At 41.3% G+C, this 19,645-nt stretch overlaps 1 protein-coding gene across 11 annotated transcripts in view; it reads left to right on the plus strand.

The window, feature by feature from the left end:
- Positions 1 to 19,645, plus strand: part of FAT1 (FAT atypical cadherin 1) — a 141,074-nt gene that overhangs the window by 74,481 nt on the left and 46,948 nt on the right. For 8 of the 11 annotated variants that reach the window (XR_013225177.1, XM_077302149.1, XM_077302151.1 and 5 more), the window contains exons 5-9: positions 3,662 to 3,991; positions 4,665 to 4,875; positions 7,635 to 7,703; positions 11,110 to 11,249; positions 18,696 to 18,971. Coding sequence is in view for 10 of the 11 variants with exons in the window: in XM_077302149.1 (XP_077158264.1) it covers positions 3,662 to 3,991; positions 4,665 to 4,875; positions 7,635 to 7,703; positions 11,110 to 11,249; positions 18,696 to 18,971 (1,026 nt within the window). In the remaining variant the exon portion in view is untranslated. The remainder of the gene's footprint in view (positions 1 to 3,661; positions 3,992 to 4,664; positions 4,876 to 7,634; positions 7,704 to 11,109; positions 11,250 to 18,695; positions 18,972 to 19,645) is intronic. The other 3 variants (XM_077302145.1, XM_077302153.1, XM_077302147.1) reach the window with 1 other exon arrangement.

Raw genomic sequence — 19,645 nt, forward strand, 5'->3', positions numbered from 1 at the left:
ACCTTGAGCCAGCTGCTGGGATTGAACTCCCAGCCTCATGGGCAGAGCTTTCAGACTGCATGTCTGCTGCCTTACCACCCTGTGCCACAAGAGGCTCTTTCAAAAAGGGTACACTTGAGATTATGTGACCTGCATGGACAACAACAGGAGCCATAAAAAAGAGAAGAATTGACCAAGATTGAACAAAAAAAATGTGGCTGAAACCAACCCTTAGTTTGCCATTGCGTCCAAATAATATCATAACGTTTGTTGTGGTTTGTTTTTTTCTACACAAACCCTGGACTCCAGATTCAGTCCTAGGTTAGAATCTTGGCTTGCAGGAGAGAGAGCAAAACACACTAGAAGTGCAGTAATGAACTGTGGTCTGATTAAGAAGATACTTAATCAGATCACAAAAGACTGCAAGAAGAGGGGAAGAATCTCTCCCCTCCAAGCCAGGTGCATTCATATAAAAGGAGAAAACTGCGACAGTGTCAGATTGAAACAAATATTTTAAGAATGTCTTCAAGTAAACTTACTGGCCATTCTTTCTGCAGCTAGCCACACAATCCTAAGCCTGTTAGAGAGCCAGTGTGGTGTAGTGGTTAAGAGGGTTGGTATCTAGAAGACCCAGGTTCAAATTCCAACATATGCCATGGGTGACCTTGGGCCAGTCATACTCATTCTATCCTACCTCGCTGGGTTGTTGTGAGGGTAAAATGGAGGAGAGTGATGTGAGCTACTTGAAGGTGTCCACTGGGGAGAAAGGCCATCTATAAATGAATTAAGTAGATAAAGAAATATAAATGTTTACTCAGAGGCAAAACTTGCTGAATTCCGTGATCCTACTTTCAAGTAAGGGTGGCTAGCGTTACACTGTTTGCTTCCTCATCACTGTGTGCCTTAGTTTCAGAAGACCAGAATGATATGTTTATTGGTATGTGCCCACACTTTAGGGTTCCATTCATGAACTGCGTAGAGGTCAGACTGTGGCTCTCCAGATATCCATGGACTACAATTCCCATGAGCCCCTGCCAGGATGTGCATGAGAGTTGTAGTCCATGGACATCTGGAGAGCCACAGTTTTGCTGACCTTGGCATAGAGGTTTGCCTGGTATGTGAATTTCCAAGACATAGACAAAGCTTGTGGTGTTAACAAGGCATTCTTGGCACATGCGTAGGGTCCTGTTATTAATGAAAACATCTCTGGAACAGTTTTCCCTGGGAAAATATTGTCAACACAGTTCTTCCCAAAGAACTTCAGTGCTGTTATATCCAGCCTCCCACCCCATCCCCAGTGCCACATTTAGGCAGTCATGTCTAAAAACATTCAGCAGCTTGTCTTATATGGGAGGGGTCAATTGGTCTCTTGTTTGAAAATCTCTAGTAGGATGGGCAAAATTTCTCCCAAAGAGCTGAATGCTTCATCTTCTGTCAATTGCCGATGATTGCAGCAGGGCAAATGGTAGTGACTGTCAGCTATTTTTGTGTATATCTCACACTGACAAAGGAGGCCCATCAAAGAACGAGGGTGGAAGAGAAGGGAATTACAGATAAAAAGAAAAAGTCAGAGAACTGGACAAATAGAATGGGAAAACAGGCAAAAAAGCTGTGCAAGAGCCCATTTCATTGGAGGAGGTAGCAGAACAGAGGAGCTGGAAACCCTCATATGCTACCTTTGCCTGCATTCGTTGGCCATAGAGTCCCTCCTCTGTGCACCAACTCAGCGTCACAGAGATGATCCAGGAGCAATCCTACACATGCACCCGTCTGAGTTCTCCCCTAGGGTTTCATATAACAAGAAGGATGTGCCATGAACCCAGGTCACATGAATGATGCAGCTGCAGATCTTACTGGCCTGTGAAGTGCCTGGGTTGAGCATATTCGCTGCAGTCCCTGTTTGTTTTCCTTTTTTCTGGGGAAAGGTGAGCACAGGTACCAAGGGAGCTTGAATTGGCTCTGCAGGCAAGGCTGCCTGGGATGTTAAGAGGGACATATGTTGACAAGTGAGTTAACTAACAGTTCAAGTAGTTGAAGCTTTTAATTGTGCTTTTAGCTGGCTGTGTGAGCTGCCGGCTGGGTGCAGGAGCCAGTTTGGTGAGTGATGGCTTCTAATCTGGATATCCAAGTTTGAATCCTCACTCCTCCGTTTGCAGCCAGCTGAGTGACCTTGGGTCAGTCACAGTTCTCTCAAAGGTCTCTCAGCCCCACCTACCTCACAGGGGAGAGGAAGGCTAGGTGATTGTAAGCCTCTGGAAGATTCCTTTGGGCAGTAAAAAGCAAGATATGAAATAACAGCTTTTTAAGGCTGACAAAATTTAATTAAGTATGCCTAACTTTCTGAGTTGCTGCATGATCCCGGATGTGGGTATAATTACTTTAATTAGATAGTTTGCTGATGTTGAAAGAATGTTTCAGTTTTGGCATACTTGGAGGATAATCATGTGGGGGTATGTGTGTGTTTGGCTTCAGTGTTTCATTTGCAGAGGCCTGTTCTGTGTGATGTGCTGCAGATGTCATCTGACTTCCATGCTGGCACTTTTCATCCTAGGAATGCCTCATTTTTGCAGCGCACTCCTGGGCCTTCAATTTTTGGTTCTGCCTCTCTGGCTTCCATTGCCTGGCCTGTCTTGTGTCAACATAAGTGCTTGCACTTCTTTCAGCCACACAGCAAAAGTGCTAAATCACTGTGGAGACTTTGGACATTTGGATTCTGATATCCTAGAGCAGGATCTGCTAATTTAAACTGCCATGTCAGTACTCCACTGGCTTTGGAATGATGCATTGTCAGTACATGTCTGTTGAGCAAGATCAGAGTCTGTCTCTGCAGATAACACTAGTTGCAATATGTATGAGACAGAAAAAGCAGCTAAGTTCACTCCATAAATATGGGCAAGAACTTTTGGACTTACAGAGGAGAAATACTCAAACATGACTTGCAATGTCAGTTAATAAAAGCACTTTGCAGTGTGGGTTTACACGAAATAACACCTTTGATCAGGAAATAAGGAAGACAATTTTAGTTTGGTGGCTGGATGATTTCTGGGAATGGAGGGGGACTTATTTTTGCCACTCACACACAGAAATCTGTGGTTTCACTCCTATTGGTCCTGGGTGTCCCCTGGGTGGAGCAGCACATGGCGAGGGGCATTTTTTGGGGCTGAAGAGTCTGCTCTGCTGACCAAAGTGCCTTTTATCAATGGCAATATTCTGCGGGATCCCATTTTTCTGGCATATTTGCACATTTCCAGATGGAAATGTTTGAATTCTTTTTAATATGGCAATTTTAAAGATGTTGCTTTCTTTTAAGTTATGATCCTCTCAATTTAGGAAAGATATCCTTGATTATTTTTTTGAAGCAACAAAAATGCATTATGTAAACAGTGTTGTAGAAAGAGAAGAGTTAAGTGCTAGTACTATAGTAACAAATACCTTTCAACATTGTAAATTCTTCCAACATTTTGCAACATTTAATGGGTGTTTCATAATCTTTAAACAACTTTAATCTGTGTCCATTAACACCAGTGTGCTGTACAAAAATCAGTGGTAGAAAATTTACATATATGGTGTAAAAATGCTGCAACATTGAATGAAAATGTTTACAGTCGTTCTTAGAAATGCAATGGCTGTGTCCAAGAGTAAACTTGTTTATTTTTGTGAAATTGCTTGTTGTCCTCCATAGGTGACAGTTACAGATAATGGTATCCCAGCAAAGTCAACCCTTGCTCGTGTCATAGTCAAGATCTTAGATGAGAATGATAATAAACCTCAGTTCTTGCAAAAGTTCTACCAAATCAGATTGCCTGAACGTGAGAGACCGGAGAGGGAGAGGACTGCCAGAAGGGATCCTGTCTATCGTGTTTTGGCAGCAGATAAAGATGAAGGCCCCAATGCAGAAATATCCTACAGCATTGAAGAAGGTGATGAGCATGGCAAATTTTTTATCGAACCGAAAACTGGAATTGTCTCATCTAAGAAGTACTCTGGTGCCGGAGAATATGACATTCTTACAGTAAGTCCATGTTGAATTTTTGCATTTGTTTTTACAAGCCATCATCAGAGTCTGTTCTCTTGTCATTTCATATTCTGAACGGGTGCTTTAAGAGGCTTGGAAATTTCAAAAACAAGAAGAATCAAGTTGATAAAGAATTAAACTTTCAAAAAGAGTGAATACACTTTTGGTAAAAAAACAAATGTTGAAAGTGTCAAGTTTCAGTTTTCCCACAAGTTAATTGTATGGTCTTTGCAGCAGCTGTTCATCAGGCATTAAAAGTAAATCAATTTTGGGCCAGAATCCACAGAACTGCTTAGCTGCGTATCAGTGACACTTTTGCTTGCTTTGCTTGAATATTCCAAAAAGTAGTTCACCATGCAGCACTGAACACAACTGAAGTCTACCCATGCAATCCTAAATAAAGTTGGGCCCTTTTAAGTCCATTGAAACCAGTGGACATAGAAGAGTGTTCTTTTGTTAGAACTGCACTTTAAAGCTTTAAAGCTTTCTTGGGCTTATAGAATTATTCCATGGTTTTGGCCTCTGTTAGCTGTAATCCAGCCCTCTGATGTGATGGTGTATGCATGGTCTCAGTGTTAATTTCAGTGCATGTGCCTGTGAGTGTCTGTGTTTCTTCTCTGTTTTCACTTAGTGTAGTTCAAATAACTAAACTTCTTTTGATATGTCATAGATCAAAGCTGTGGATAATGGGCGTCCGCAAAAATCATCAACAACTCGGCTTCATATAGAATGGATCCCAAAACCCAGTCCAGCTCCTGAACCAATTACTTTTGAGGAATCATTTTTTTCTTTTACCGTTATGGAAAGTGATCCAGTAGCTCACATGATCGGTGTAATAGCTGTTGAGCCACTTGGCACTCCACTTTGGTTTGATATTACCGGTAAGAATGTTTTAAGATTTGCTCATTGTAAATTTGTTGGCGATTTTTCGGGATCGTTTTGAGCTTTCTAGTCCTGCTCCCAAATGATGGGTGAACAACTAGAGGTACAAATCCAAGCAAGACTTTCTTTCTAAATCAAACGAAATCAACTACTAGAAGGGGCTTAACTTTGAAAACTCTGTGTATGTCATTAAAGGCCGTGATGATGAATTCTTTTGTGATTGTTGTAATTTAATATGTGGCATAGTTTTGATAACAATGTAGGGAGCACTAATTGGGTAGACCCCTTACCCAGGCAAATTTGTGTAGTGTGGTAGATGATCCATAAGGTCCTAAGCCACCTCGCTTGGTCAGGTTGTGGATGTGCCAGGAACAGCATTTAGGGCCATAGACCCAGTGAGGCATCATGGGTTAGGGTGACAGATTAGGACTAAGGAAGCACCGTTTCAGAGCCCTGTTCAGCCACAAAGCTTGCTGGGTGAACTCACACCAATCACACACTCTCAGTACATGATGACCCAGTGGAGAGCTCATGGTACACCTATGCTCTCCCAATTGCACTGGTTCCAGATTGGAGACCAAATTAGGGTCAAGGTTCTGACCAAGGTTTGGGACTTCCATATCTCCTGGACAGCCTCTTCCCATATGTTCCCCAAAGAGCATTAAGATCTAATAGTCAAAGCCTACTTAGGATCCCCAGACCCAAAGAAATAAAACTGGCCCGAGCCATTAAGGAAAGGATGGGTGGGCTATAAAAATTATTATTGCCTATCTCATGGCTAGCAACAATAAAGCTAGTGGTAGTGACAGCATTCCAGTTGAACTATTCAAAATCTTAAAGGACGATGCAGTAAAAGTGCTACACTCAATATGCCAGCAAATTTGGAAAACTCAACAATGGCCACAGGATTGGAAAAGGTCAGTTTACATTCCAATCCCAAAGAAGGGCAATGCCAAAGAATGTTCAAACTACCGCACCATTGCACTCATTTCTCATGCTAGCAAAGTTATGCTCAAAATCCTACAAGCTAGGCTCCAGCAATATGTGGACCGAGAACTTCCAGAAGTACAGGCAGGATTTCGAAGAGGCAGAGGAACTAGAGATCAAATTGCCAACATACGCTGGATCATGGAGAAAGCTAGGGAGTACCAGAAGAACGTCTACTTCTGCTTCATTGACTATGCTAAAGCCTTTGATTGTGTGGAGCACAACAAATTGTGGCAAGTTCTTAAAGAGATGGGAATACCAGAGCATCTTATTTGTCTCTTGAGAAATTTATATGCAGGTCAAGAAGCAACAGTGAGAACTGAACATGGAATCACTGACTGGTTCAAAATTGAGAAAGGAGTTCGGCAAGGCTGTATACTGTCGCCTTGCCTATTTAACTTGTATGCAGAGCACATCATGAGAAATGCGGGATTAGAGGAGTCACAAATTGGGATCAAGATTGCAGGGAGAAATATCAACAACCTCAGATATGCATATGATACCACTCTAATGGCAGAAAGTGAAGAGGAACTAAAGAGCCTGTTGATGCGGGTGAAGGAGGAGAATGCAAAAGTTGGCTTGAAACTCAACATCAAGAAAACAAAGATCATGGCATCCGGCCCTCTCAATTCCTGGCAAATAGAAGGGGAAGAAATGGAGATAGTGACAGATTTTATTTTCCTGGGCTCCAAGATCACTGCAGATGGGGACTGCAGCAAAGAAATTAAAAGACGCTTGCTCCTGGGGAGGAAAGCTATGGCAAATCTAGAGAGCATCCTAAAAAGCAGAGACATCACCCTGCCAACAAAAGTGCGTTTAGTCAAGGCTATGGTCTTCCCAGTTGCAATGTATGGCTGCGAAAGTTGGACCATAAGGAAGGCCGAGCGTCAAAGAATTGAGGCTTTTGAACTCTGGTGCTGGAGAAGACTCTTGCGAGTCCCTTGGACTGCAAGGCGAACAAACCGGTCAGTCCTAGAGGAGATTAGCCCTGACTGCTCTTTAGAAGGCCAGATCCTGAAGATGAAACTCAAATATTTTGGCCACCTCATGAGAAGGAAGGACTCCCTGGAGAAGAGCCTAATGCTGGGAGCGATCGAGGGCAAAAGAAGAAGGGGACGACAGAGAATGAGGTGGCTGGATGGAGTCACTGAAGCAGTAGGTGCAAACTTAAATGGACTCCGGGGAATGGTAGAGGACAGGAAGGCCTGGAGGATCATTGTCCATGGGGTCGCGATGGGTTGGACACGACTTCGCACATAACAACAACAATCTCATGGCTGTGTGTGTGTGTGTGGGGGGGAAACAAGGATGAAATGGGGAAGGATGTACCCATGTACTGTATGCCATTCTGAAATCCTTTGAAGAAAGGACAGAAAGGTACTAAGTAGCTATGCAGTGATTCTAATGAGTCCAACCTCTTAGAAAGCCAAATCCTTTGGAGAAAGCCCATGGATTGCGTAAGACCAGTAGATATGCCCACTATGCTTTAGAACCAGATTGTTTAGGACCACAGCCCAAATAATGTTGTAAATTTCTTTTACATCTAGATATTGGTTCAAGACAAAAAGAAGCACAAGGGAAGATTCTGAGACATAAACTGTAGCCAGTTAGATGAGTTCACATCTTGTTAGTCAGGATATTTCAGCCTCTGCTTTAAATACCTTTATTGCACATTTTTACTGTTAACTAATGGCATGAACTAACTTGATTGACATCTTTTTCTTTCTTCTGTGTTTGCTTTCCATGCTTTCTTTCTTTTGGGCTGTGCCAGGAGACAAGCTTGCTAGTGAAGTTTTTTACATCTTTCAGATGGCTTGTGACCTGAACTGTACAGCAGAAGGTATCTGCTGAGATCACATAATTTATTGCCAGATTATGAGATCTAAAGTGAAAGCATAACCACTTAAGAATAATCTAATAACACTGGAAAAGTACATGTGTGTTTTCTGGCAGGGTTTCCTTCCTTCCTTCCTTCCTTCCTTCCTTCCTTCCTTCCTTCCTTCCTTCTTTCCTTCCTTCCTTCCTTCCTTCCTTCCTTCCTTCCTTCCTTCCTTCCTTCCTTCCTTCCTTCCTTCCTTCCTTCCTTCCTTCCTTCTCCATGAGTTTGTTGTTAACTGTTGCTTCATGCCACATTTCAGTCAAAGAATCAATACAAAATGATTGTTTGGGTTTAGTCCCAAATTGTTCATTCTGTACTTTCAGTACACCTAGACTAGGGATTCCCAACCAAAGGTTTGCGGAAGCTCTGGAGGGTGTCCACAGCTTTCTCCTCCTACCTTAATGGACTCAGCCAAAAGTTAGGGAACCAACCATTTCCATTGCTCCCCCTCCCAAGTGTGAGTTATTTCATGGTTTATATGCCTGCATGCCTACTCCTGCCATAAATCATCTTCTATCTCTTCCCCTACTCAATCACCCTTGAGCCTGCCTATTAATGCAGGTGGTGATGTCACTTCCAGGGGCATGGCAAGGAGGCGTGGCCAGATGACATCACTTCCAGGGCTTCTCTAAACCTAAATAATTATTTCAAGGGCTCCTCCATGGTCAAAAGGTTGAAAAGGGCTGACCTAGACTGATGGGTTACTTACTGCTTCTGTAGACTAACCTTAAGAGATAATGTTGAGGTGTAACTTTGTAAGAATAATAGGGCACTGTTAGATGGTTGCTTTGTCCAGTGTCAGGCGTGTTGATTTGGCCAAGTCATATGGGGGCATTAAGGACCCTATGATCTTCATGCTTAATGAATCAGATACCAAAGTTAGTAGGATTAGTAAGCCATAGATCAGGGTCACAGGAAACCTACTTCTGAGCTAGTTGATGTCCGTTCCATGATGTCTGTTCCATACACTTGTGTTCCCACTTTATGGAACAGGTTATCAGAGGGGGTCAGGGTACCACCAGCCTTGGAAACTTGGCTGCTTTATTCACCAGAGGTTTTGATAGAGTGTAGGTTTTGGGTATTTTGTCTCATTTATTAGATTTAATTAGGACATTATATGTGTATGTGTAGGAGGTGAAATAAGAGCCTCTTGTGGCGCAGAGTGGTAAGGCAGCGACATGCTGTCTGAAGCTGTCTGTCCATGAGGTTGTGAGTTCGATCGGCTCAAGGTTGACTCAGCCTTCCATCCTTCCGAGGTCGGTAAAATGAGTACCCAGCTTGCTGGGGGGTAAACGGTAATGACTGGGGAAGGCACTGGCAAACCACCCCATATTGAGTCTGCCATGAAAACGCTAGAGGGCATCACCCCGAGGGTCAGACATGACTCGGTGCTTGTACAGGGGATACCTTTACCTAGGAGGTGAAAATTTGTCATTTCATTGTCTTATGGTGTTTTAATTATATTTTGTAAATTACCCTGAGCCATTGGGAAAGATGGGCAGTCATGATTTGCCCAACTTTTGCAAGAAATTCAGCAGTGTTGAATAACCTATATTGAGGCAACTTTGAGCAGAATCCTCTGATTGTTGAAAGGCAGAAACACTCTCAAAACATTTCCATTTTCTGATTTTTAGAATGAAATTGCAATCCTAGAATACATTTACTTAAACACAGATGCCTTTTATATAAGTGACACTTATTTCTATTATTTATTTATAATAAGGACTGGGGGTGAGGTAGCCAGCACCAGAGTAAAAAATGGAAATTTGGTGAAAGACCCCAAGGAAGGGGGGGGGATATTGGAGGGGAGGGGCCTCAGTGAGATCTAATGTCACAGAGTCCTCCCTCCAAAGCAGCCATTTTCTCCATGAGACCAGATCTCATTTGTCTGGAGAAGGTGCAAATCCTGGGAGATCTCCAGGCTCTACCTGGAAGTTGGCAGCCCTACCTGAGCTCCATATACACTTTTATTGGGATGGACACATCACTCAAGATGAGCTACAATTTCAGTTTTAAATTATGAAGTCCTTATTAATTATTTTAATAAATTAATTTGTAATTTAAACATGGGCAAAAGAAGAAACATATTCATAATTAGGACAAACGATTTTGCCATCACAAAGATTGGCTTGATGACAGTGGAATCTAATTTGTCCTAATTTAATATGTCTAAAAATCAAAACGAATAGAAATTAATGGGTAATATTTATCACAGTTGACAACATTTGGTTTTAATAATTATTGTACTGTTTGAGGCAATCTGCTCAGACTGTTACAAATATTATGATGATAATCCATTAAATGTTTAGGTTATTGAGTGTTATTGAACTATATTTCAGAGCTACATTTCAATAGAGACGTAAACATTTTGTAAAAAGGTAGAACATAGTTACCCTTTTATCACATTGAGCTCTTTTGTGCCCTCAGTGTAGTTCTTCCCCCCTGAAACTTTCCCCTCAAGGTCCAGCCTCATGCTTACAATCCATGGAGTACTGCTGTTGAATAAGCCACATATATTCAATGACATTTCATTAGCAGCAGTGCTCAGCAGCCTGCGCCCACATTATTATTGTAACATGTGTCCCATGGCTACACAAGTCCTTTTAAGCAGAAAACAATTTGCTATAAATACAGAAGAAGAAGAAGAATTGGTTCTTATATGCTACTTTTCTCTACCAGAAGGAGTCTCAAAGCGGCTTACAATTGCCTTCCCTTTCCTCTCCCCACAACAGACACCCTGTGAGGTAGGTGCGGCTGGGGGAGCCCTGTTATTATTGCTCCGTCAAAACGGTTTTATCAGTGCTGTGGTGAGCCCAAGGTCACCCAGCTGGCTGCATGTGGAGAAGGAGCGGGGAATCAAACCAGGATCGCCAGATTAGAAGTCCGCATTCCTAACCACTACACCAAGCTGGAAAATACTGTTGCTTAGTTTCAAATGGATGTCTTTGGTTTAAACCTGTATTTTAGAAAAAGCTTGAGAAGAACTATGTATCTTTAGAAAGAAGAGTCCCCAAATGGCATAGAGGTAGATCAGCTTCCAAAATGACTTGGGGGTAAACTGGGTCCATGTTTGTGGACTTTGTCCATAAGGCAGTCACACATTCTACCTTTGAAGGGAGAGCAAAGGATGAAAAATAAATCCTTTTGGAACACAGCTTTGTGTCAAATAAATAGCACTTAGTTTTGATACAAGGTGTGAACTGTCTCCGTCTGCTGTAGATGACTAATCCAGCACAAAGCTTCAGATACATCCAAGCTGATTTAGTTTTAAACTTGCATTAAGAATCATAGCAATAGGTATCCTCATGGAATTATGCAGCAAAACAGCATTTTATTAACTTCTGTCTCGTGCGATTTCTTGGACCAGGTGGCAACTATGACAGCCGCTTTGATGTGGACAAGGGCACTGGAACCATCATTGTTGCTAGACCTCTTGATGCAGAACAGAAATCAAATTACAACTTGACAGTCGAAGCAACAGATGGAACCAGAACTATTGGCACTCAGGTAATGGAATTTCTAATGACATGTTTATTGAAAAGAGAATTTCTAGCTGTCCCCCATTTTTCCCTTGGGCAGAATTACATTGTGTATAAATTAGAGGATCTTTATGTGAAAGGGAAGTGGTTTCCTGTACAAACAGAGTACAATAGTGTAATGTTGGTTAGCTAAAGGAGGGAGGTTACATGTAAGTAGATGACTTCCCCCTGAATCAACATCTTTAAAGTCATATCAGGTTCCAGAATTAGAAGAGTAAATACGAAGCAGAGACCAAGCCTTGCAAATGACTATTCAGCTAGCAAGAAAAGGATTAATAATTTAAGACGCCCCCAAAAAACTCGGCCAAAGGTGGAGAGGATCAAAAGCTTGAAATCAGCTTTATGGCCAGGGTTCATTACATTGTAATAGTGAAACTATATCATTTCAATGGATGCAGTATTTTTTGTTCTTAAAAATAATGGATTGTATCCAAGGAATTGTAAGCTGAAAGAAAATAGCCCTTCCACAAACACTTGGCAAGGCTTGCACAACAGTTTGGCATAATAATTAGGTGCTGTATCAGTTCCCAGGCTTCTGTTTGTACCAGATGTTGCACAAGCAAGATAAAGCTGAAAACATCTTGATTTGGTTTCACTATTATTGCACAACACTCTAACGTGGTTTATAAAACAGTCCTTCTGTCAGCAGAAGATGCCTTCTGCATGTGAATGAGTAGCCCAGTAATGTGATATTACCTAAAATTAATGTTCTATCATTACACTGATTTGGCCCAATAGTTTATCCAGGCCAGATTCTCTGGTGACCATTCCAGTGTGATAGTTGTAGCTACACCAAGAGCCTGCTTGGTGTAGTGATTAAGAGTGGCAGCTTCTAATCTTGTGAGCCGGGTTTAATTCCCTGCTCCTCCACCTGCAGCCAGCTGGGTGACCTTGGGCTTATCACAGCACTGACCAAGCAGTAATATCAGAGCTCTCTCAGCCTTACCTATCCTGCGAGGCTGGTAGAGAAAAGTGGCACATAAAACCCAACTCCTCCTCTTCTATATTTGCTGCATTCAAACTACATGTTTTTAGGTTGAATTTGTTATCTACTATGAGTGCATAATGTTTTCAAAACTATTATAGGATGAAGCTTTGAGTAAGCATATTGTATTGTTATTACCACAGATCAGTTCAGTGTATAATTCCAAATCATATGATTCCCAAGTGATAAAATACATCTAACCTTTTCCTACAGTTAGGGCCTACAGCAGGTAGCTTATGAGCTAGTTCACCAGCTACAGAACATCTACATGCATCTCTGAGAATATTCATTAAAAGATCTATTCTTTTTAGGCTTTCCCCCCACATGTTCAATGTTTTTATTTCATAGAGTCTTTCTCTTGTGCTACTTAACTGGTAACATGATTTCTGAGGCCCTTCTGTTTCTATGACAGAAAAAAGGCTATTATTGATTATTTAGAAGTAGCTCACATTAAAGTAAAGCTTGATGACCCAGGTCCACGCATTGTATCTTCCACATGGATGGAACTTGGAACATCCTCCATATGAATTAATCAGTCTAATGGTTGTAACTTAGAGTTGTTTATTATGTAGACATGTTCTGTTATATGCCAATAATGGTAGTCCATTTGATAAGCCACTCTACACAATGTCTTAGATTGGCAAAGCTTTTGTCAACAAACTTTTGAAATGAATCTTTGCTGCCTCTGTTCTCTTACAGAAGCTCCATATTTCCCCAGAAAGTTGTTCTTGGGGGGCAGGAGACCTTAGGAATGACATTTAATCTGTCATAGGCAGAGTTCATCAAGGAGAAACCTCATCCTTTATCTTGCACAAGCAGAAGAACCCTCAGATTCACATAGCCCATTTAATTAATTATACTACATTTCTAAACAGGCTTTGCTTGCACCAGTGTGTTAAAATATGGGAGTTAAAATTGTGGGCTTCAAGTGATGGATATGGCCTCTCCAAGCAACAGCTATTCTACGATTAGAAGAGGAGCTGGTGTCTGGTAGAGAAGCTTAATATATTTCTGTGGACAGGAGTTGAGTCTCATTCTGCAACTAAAAAAGGCCCCTGCTTCGAAATCGTGTTCCTAGGGGACAGGGAACCCCGAGGAACAATATCTTGCAGGAAGGGGGAGCTGAAAAGTTTGTGCTCTGCTGGCAGAAATTCTTTCACCCATTTATCATTTTAACAAGTTCAGTATATAATAGTTTGTGGAAATACTTGAAAACCATGAACAGTATTGCAATAGCCAAGCTATACCAGTCATGCATAGAGAAATGGTGCAGTTTTTCCTTGAGCGCCTGAGTGAATGTGCATCCTGAAATGAGGGAACAATGTAGATGATTTAACCATTTAAGTCAGTTAAGTAGTAATCTATGTGGCTTAGTGCAGTGGCTAAGAGTGGCAGCCAGCTTGGGTGACCTTTGGCCAGTTACAGTTCCCTCAGAGCTCTTTCAGTGCCACCTACCTCACAAAGCTATCTGTTGTGGGGAGCATAAGGGGGGCAATTGTAAGCCATTTTGAGACTCCCTTGGGTTGTAAGAAGCAGGGTACAAAAATCCAGCTCTTCTTCTCTTTCAGTGAAAATAGCTCATGATCCAATAAAACTGCCTCAACACCTTTTTCTCAGCGATGGTGTTTGCTTAATAGGGCTGTGAAAGTGCTCTGTACTTCAGCTCCATAAAATTGCTAGGGACAGTGTCTCCTTTCACTGCCTTTATCATCTAATTTCAAATTTATGTATTTACTAGCCTCAAAGCCCATTTAAAATAAATGGGCTTTGAAAGGGGAGAAGGGGAAGGGAAGGAGAACCCCCCCCCCCCTGCAGCTTACCTGATTGTGGCTGTCCTCAGCAGCAGAAAGGTAGGCGATGCTCCAGGAAGGCCCCTCAGCAGACTTCTCGGGTACAGGGGCGGCTCTCCGCTAGTGCACCTGGCGGGGTGGGCCCTTGCAGCTGCCCCTGGGCCCAGGAAGCCTTTTCGAGGCCTTCCCGGGACTGGGAGCAGGTCTTCTGCGGTGAAGCCAGCAGGGAGGGCCCTTGCAGCTGGGCCAGGGCCCAGGAAGGCATCTCAAGGCCTTTCCAGGGCTAGGGGCAGCCGCAAGGGACCTCTCCCTTTCAAAATCCACATGTCATTTTTCAGCTGCTGTCTATGTTTTCTGTTGTCTCCTGTCTCTTAATGGAGGAGACAAACATTGCGGTAGTAGTATCCGCAAGAAAGCAGAATGCTATTTTATTGGGCTTTTTCCATTTCCATCTTGAAGGGATTGATGTGGTACATTGCTAAATTTCACTTTCCCGTTCTGCAGTAATTAAACTGCATTCATTTGTAGAAACAACAGAGCTTCTTACACATGACCAAAATGTGCCTTTAGTTGTTGCTGTTGTTTTAGAGACTTTATATCCCACTTTTCCATTATAAATAAGAGTCAAGGTGGTTTCCCTATTCAAAAAACACATAGGAGAACACTTGAAAAAATAAACATAACTAAAAACAATAGTATAAGAGAGCAGCAACCTAAAAAACAAATACTGTAATAGTAAAATAAAACTGATGATTATAATAGCATATGAAAAATCAAGAGTGAAAATCTATTCTACAAACTGAAACATTATCAAGTGAAGGAGAAGAAATGCTAAATGCATTACATTGTAAGAAAATCTTAGCAAATCTACAGAAGTTAAAGAACAAAGGAGCCTGACAAACTTCATGAGCAAGGGAATTCCACAGTCTGGATGGCATTGATTTTAAAAGTTCTAGTTTAGTCTTTAATTTAGAGAGATTTCTTTTTCAGGTTGTTTTCTCCTCCCCACCCCCAAGTTTCCATGAAGATACATGGCATGAATTAAATGGTGATATGAGTCATACTTTGCTTAAATAAGAGAAATTAAAGCAAGGGTTTTGGGGACTTATCAGCGTTGTGCTGAATGTCTGTAAAACCCAATATTTGTTAGACAACTATGATAAACATCACTGAATTACAAATTCTTTCATAGAACATGTTCTAAAATATATTTAAGCCTAGCAAGCTGCATGAGATTACTCATGTCACAAAATACTTGGCAAAGCAGTTGGGACACAATAAAAGTTTAACAAGCCTTTGATTACTAGCCATTTTTCCTTGTGTTATATTAATTTCATGAGCGAAAAGTCAAGTTGTTATCAAGTCATTATCTGTCTAAAAATAGAAAGCCAACTATATGGCCGCATTGTGAAAAGAAAGAAAAAAACCTTTTGATTGTGTCTGCTAAATGGGAAGGCTGCCGTTGGCTGCAGGCCATGAACATCTGTAGAACATTTGATGCTTTAGTGAAATTATTGAAATAACTGCGAAAAAAATAGCGAAGCGCTGCAGTAAGCAAGATTATTGTTGGAGGTTTATATGCAGCCAAATGCTGAGTGGGATACTGAATGAGAATAAATGAATTTAGAGTCTTAAGTAATAACTTTGACAATGTTAAAGATGACTAAGGAAGAAAAGTGATGGGCAGGATGAAAACAACAAAATTCCTAACACTGATCCTTTGTTGTAACAACCTTAAATGAAGAATGTTCTTAATAGGAAGTGAAAATAAATGCTTGAACAATTCAGTTAAGTTTACGGAATAATAATTTTACAGTCCCATCTACTTAGTAATGATTGCCGTGGTTATCAACTTTTCAATAAGTACAAATCATAGGCATTTGAAGTGTAATGTGTCGATTCTCCAAAATTAATGCACATATTATTCTTTGGAATGTGATGACATTTAGGCTCTTTTCATTTACTGTGTTTCACAGTTTGTTCCCAATTTCCACATAGACCTTTCTTGAAAGCAAAATAAAATTTTGTTTTTAACCCTAGGATCATGGTACAGTATAATTGTACAGTATAGTTTTACAGTATAGGATAGTTGTACAGTATAGCTTTTCTTGTGTATCCACACACAGTAACAGGACTGAAAAGATCTTACCTTCAGTTTTTCAGCCCAGGAATGCACATGTCACACCTGCCCTTGACTTTAGCAGCTCAGCAGTCACAAAGGATGTCCACAGCCAAGCATCAAGTTTGAAAGGTACTTGGAGGATAATGAACCATGCCTCCTTTGAAGCGACTCAGAACTACTTTCCTACCTAGTGAGCATGGCTAAGCTATCAAAATCATATTGAAAACAGTGCCATTGTCTCTTGGTCCTCAGAGAGTAAATGCTAGTTTTTTCCCCCCCATTAAAATGATAACTATTCTTCAGGGACCCCAACAACAGAATAAGTCATGTTACGAATGGAGATCTGAAATGCAGTATTTTTCCACCTCAGGTCACATATCAAAGGAGCTTATTTTAATTTTCACTTGTCTTGGTTTTTAAAAATGTAATATGAAGTGGAGTTGGTACTTTTAAATAGAGAATGTAAATAAATCAGAGCATTTTGGCTGTTCCAGTGTATTTGAGGTGCATCACTATCTTCCTTGGCTGAATCTGGTTGCATCGCTTATTTCAACTTAGCCTTGTAAATTACATCTATGTTTTCTACTTCGGTACATTCTGATGTAGTAATGATCTGTTCAGAATATTCGACTTGACTGCTTGGTTTGACTTTGTGTTTCTCTAATGGAACCTCTCTTTTTTTAACTTAAATCACTGGTTCCCAACCTTCTTGAGTGTGAGGACACTTTTTAAACATCAATTTACTGATATATTTATTGTATGTCATGTGTGTAACATAGCCAAGAGATCCCCTAAGATTGCCTGGCTGCCAGGCAAGAGACATTTGGAGGTGGTTTGCCAGTCTCTACATCATAACCCTGGTATTCCCTGGAGGTTGGCCTTCCAAGTGCTAACCAGGGCTGGCACCACTTAGCTTCCAGGATATGACTGACTTGATCAGGCCTGCCTGGGCTAACCAGGTCAAGTTTTTTATTGTCAAAAATTGTATGGACCCTCCAATGTAATTGTACTGTTAATATCTGTTGGTTGAGACAAAACCTATTATGTTTTTATTAATGCTTTTAACTGGACTTACATAGGTATATTTGAAAAATATAAATGCATACGTACAGGTCATGTTATAATTCAGTATAAAAGTATACGGATATGTTTCTTTATTTACTATACCGAGTCATTTAATGAGATGGTTGGTGCTGTGTTGCAGCTTTCAGAGACTGGAATTCTGGTTGAAGAGTAGACAGTATAGACTAATAACTTGACACAGTATAAGAAAGCTTCTGTGCTGGCTGTCAGACTCAGCCAGAGGTGTTGGTTTTCTGCAGCTATTCAGCATGCTTGAAACAGGAGAGGGAGTTCGAAGATTAGTCAGCAATGCGAGGTGAGAAAGCCAGAGGTTCAGTCAAGCAGGTATAGGAGATCCGAAGTGGGTGGTTGGTTCCAGTCAGGGGCCAGTCTGTCCAAGAGGTCTGGCAGGATTTCAAGCAGGGATCAAGCAAGGTGGGTGTTGGCTTGAGCTTTGCACGTATTTGCATCCACACAAGCCCAAGGTCTCAGCTCTCCTAATAAGGGTGATGCCAGAGATTCTAGCTCTCATCCTGCAAACAGTCTCCTGGTTTTGCTAATTGTTGATGAGGCCACTTGCAGGTGTTCCTTCTACATGGTGATAGTTCCCATAGAGTCTCCAGACATACAGAGTTGAGAGGGCTTGGCCCCCATGGAGACAAGCCCAGAGCGGAGGCACAGTTAGGAAAGGCAGAAATTTGGTCCAAGCTGGACAGATTAGTGAACCCGACTAGTGATGACTCTGCACCCCCACAGAGGTCCCCAACTTACAGTATGGGAGTCCTTTTTATTTTATTTTATATTTATTAAACTCATAAACTTTGTGATCTTTGTTGTCCTAGAGTGCAGCAAAACTGTAGTCCAGTAATAGATGCAACTTTTGCTTTTCTGTTTTCTTTTAACTGATTTCATTATTTTCGGTGATGTGCTTAAAGTTGTGTGGGAAAAGATCATTGTAGCCTTAGGATCATTTTCTAAAAAATTATGTGCCCTGAAGTTGAAGTTGTGCAGTTTGCATTCAGAAAACTCACCCACTCTTTGAGCATGCACAAGGAGGTTTTGTACTTGGCTTCTTTGACAGCATCCCTCCAGCCTTGCTCAAGGATTTCTCTTTTGAGGCTGCTAATTGCAAAGATGGTACATGGGTTGGAAGGGGGGGGTCTGCATGCTCAGGAGAGTATGGTAAAGAGCCTTACTAGGTATGCCTAGCTTTGGGGGAATACATATAGTGTTTCTGTGGATCCCAGTCAATATTTCTGTAAACATATCTTTGTTTAGAAGGTAGCTTCTGTATTGTTTGTCTTGATTTGGATGTTGCTATCACTCGGTATGGGTTTTTTTGGTTTGTTTAGTGGGAGGAAATGTTGCCGTATTCCGTTCTCCATTGCTTTCTGATTGATTTTGCATTTTCTTCATTATCTTTTAATAATCCTTTTTATCTCTTTGCCAATGCAGGTGTACATTAAGGTTATAGATACAAATGATCACAGGCCTGAGTTTTCTACATGGGAGTACCAAGTCACTATACCAGAGGACACAGTGCCCGAGACAGAAATTTTGCAAATCAGTGCTTCAGACAGAGATGAGAAGAATAAGCTAATTTATACTATGCAGAGCAGCATTGATCCTGTCAGCCTTAAGAAATTTCGTCTGGATCCTGCAACTGGCTCCCTTTATACTTCTGAACACTTAGATCATGAAGTCATCCATCAGCATATCCTCACTGTTATGGTAAAGATGCCTGTGGCTTATTCTTCTGAAATATTACTTTTTGTGTGATGAAAGCAAAGACTTCGGAGAGCTGGTAGAATGTAAGAGCTGCCAGAGTTGTGAATTGAAAATCCTTAGTGCAGATCTCAACTTCTGCCGTGAATGCTTAGACAAACCACCCTCTCTCAGTTTCAGATGTTCAACTGCAGTGAGTGGTGAAAAAGTATTGGTGGCACATTCTAGAGTCAAATTGGATCTGTGCCCAGGTTTGGAGGCTACCTGTCACTACTACAGTACCTCTCACAGATGAAGATGTATATTTTGTTTAGCTTGGTGTAGTGGTTAGGAACACCGACTTCTAATCTGGCGAACCTGGTTTGATTCCCCACTCCTTCTCCACATGCAGCCAGCTGGGTGACCTTGGGCTGTACACAGCACTGATAAAGCTGTTCTGACTGAGCAGTAATATCAGGGCTCTCTCAACCTCACCTACCTCACAGGGTTGTGGGAAGAGGAAAGGGAGGTGATTGTAAGCCATTTTAAGACTCCTCCTGGTAGAGAAAAGTGGGGTATAAAACCCAATTCTTATTCTACTATGAAAACAATGTTTTGCAGATTAATCACATTGGAGCATTTGCATTGCTACACACCCATAAGAACAGCCCTGCTGGATCAGACCATGTAGTCCACTATCT

The sequence above is a fragment of the Paroedura picta genome, chromosome 10 (assembly GCF_049243985.1).
Source record: "Paroedura picta isolate Pp20150507F chromosome 10, Ppicta_v3.0, whole genome shotgun sequence".
In the NCBI taxonomy this organism is placed as follows: domain Eukaryota; kingdom Metazoa; phylum Chordata; class Lepidosauria; order Squamata; family Gekkonidae; genus Paroedura; species Paroedura picta.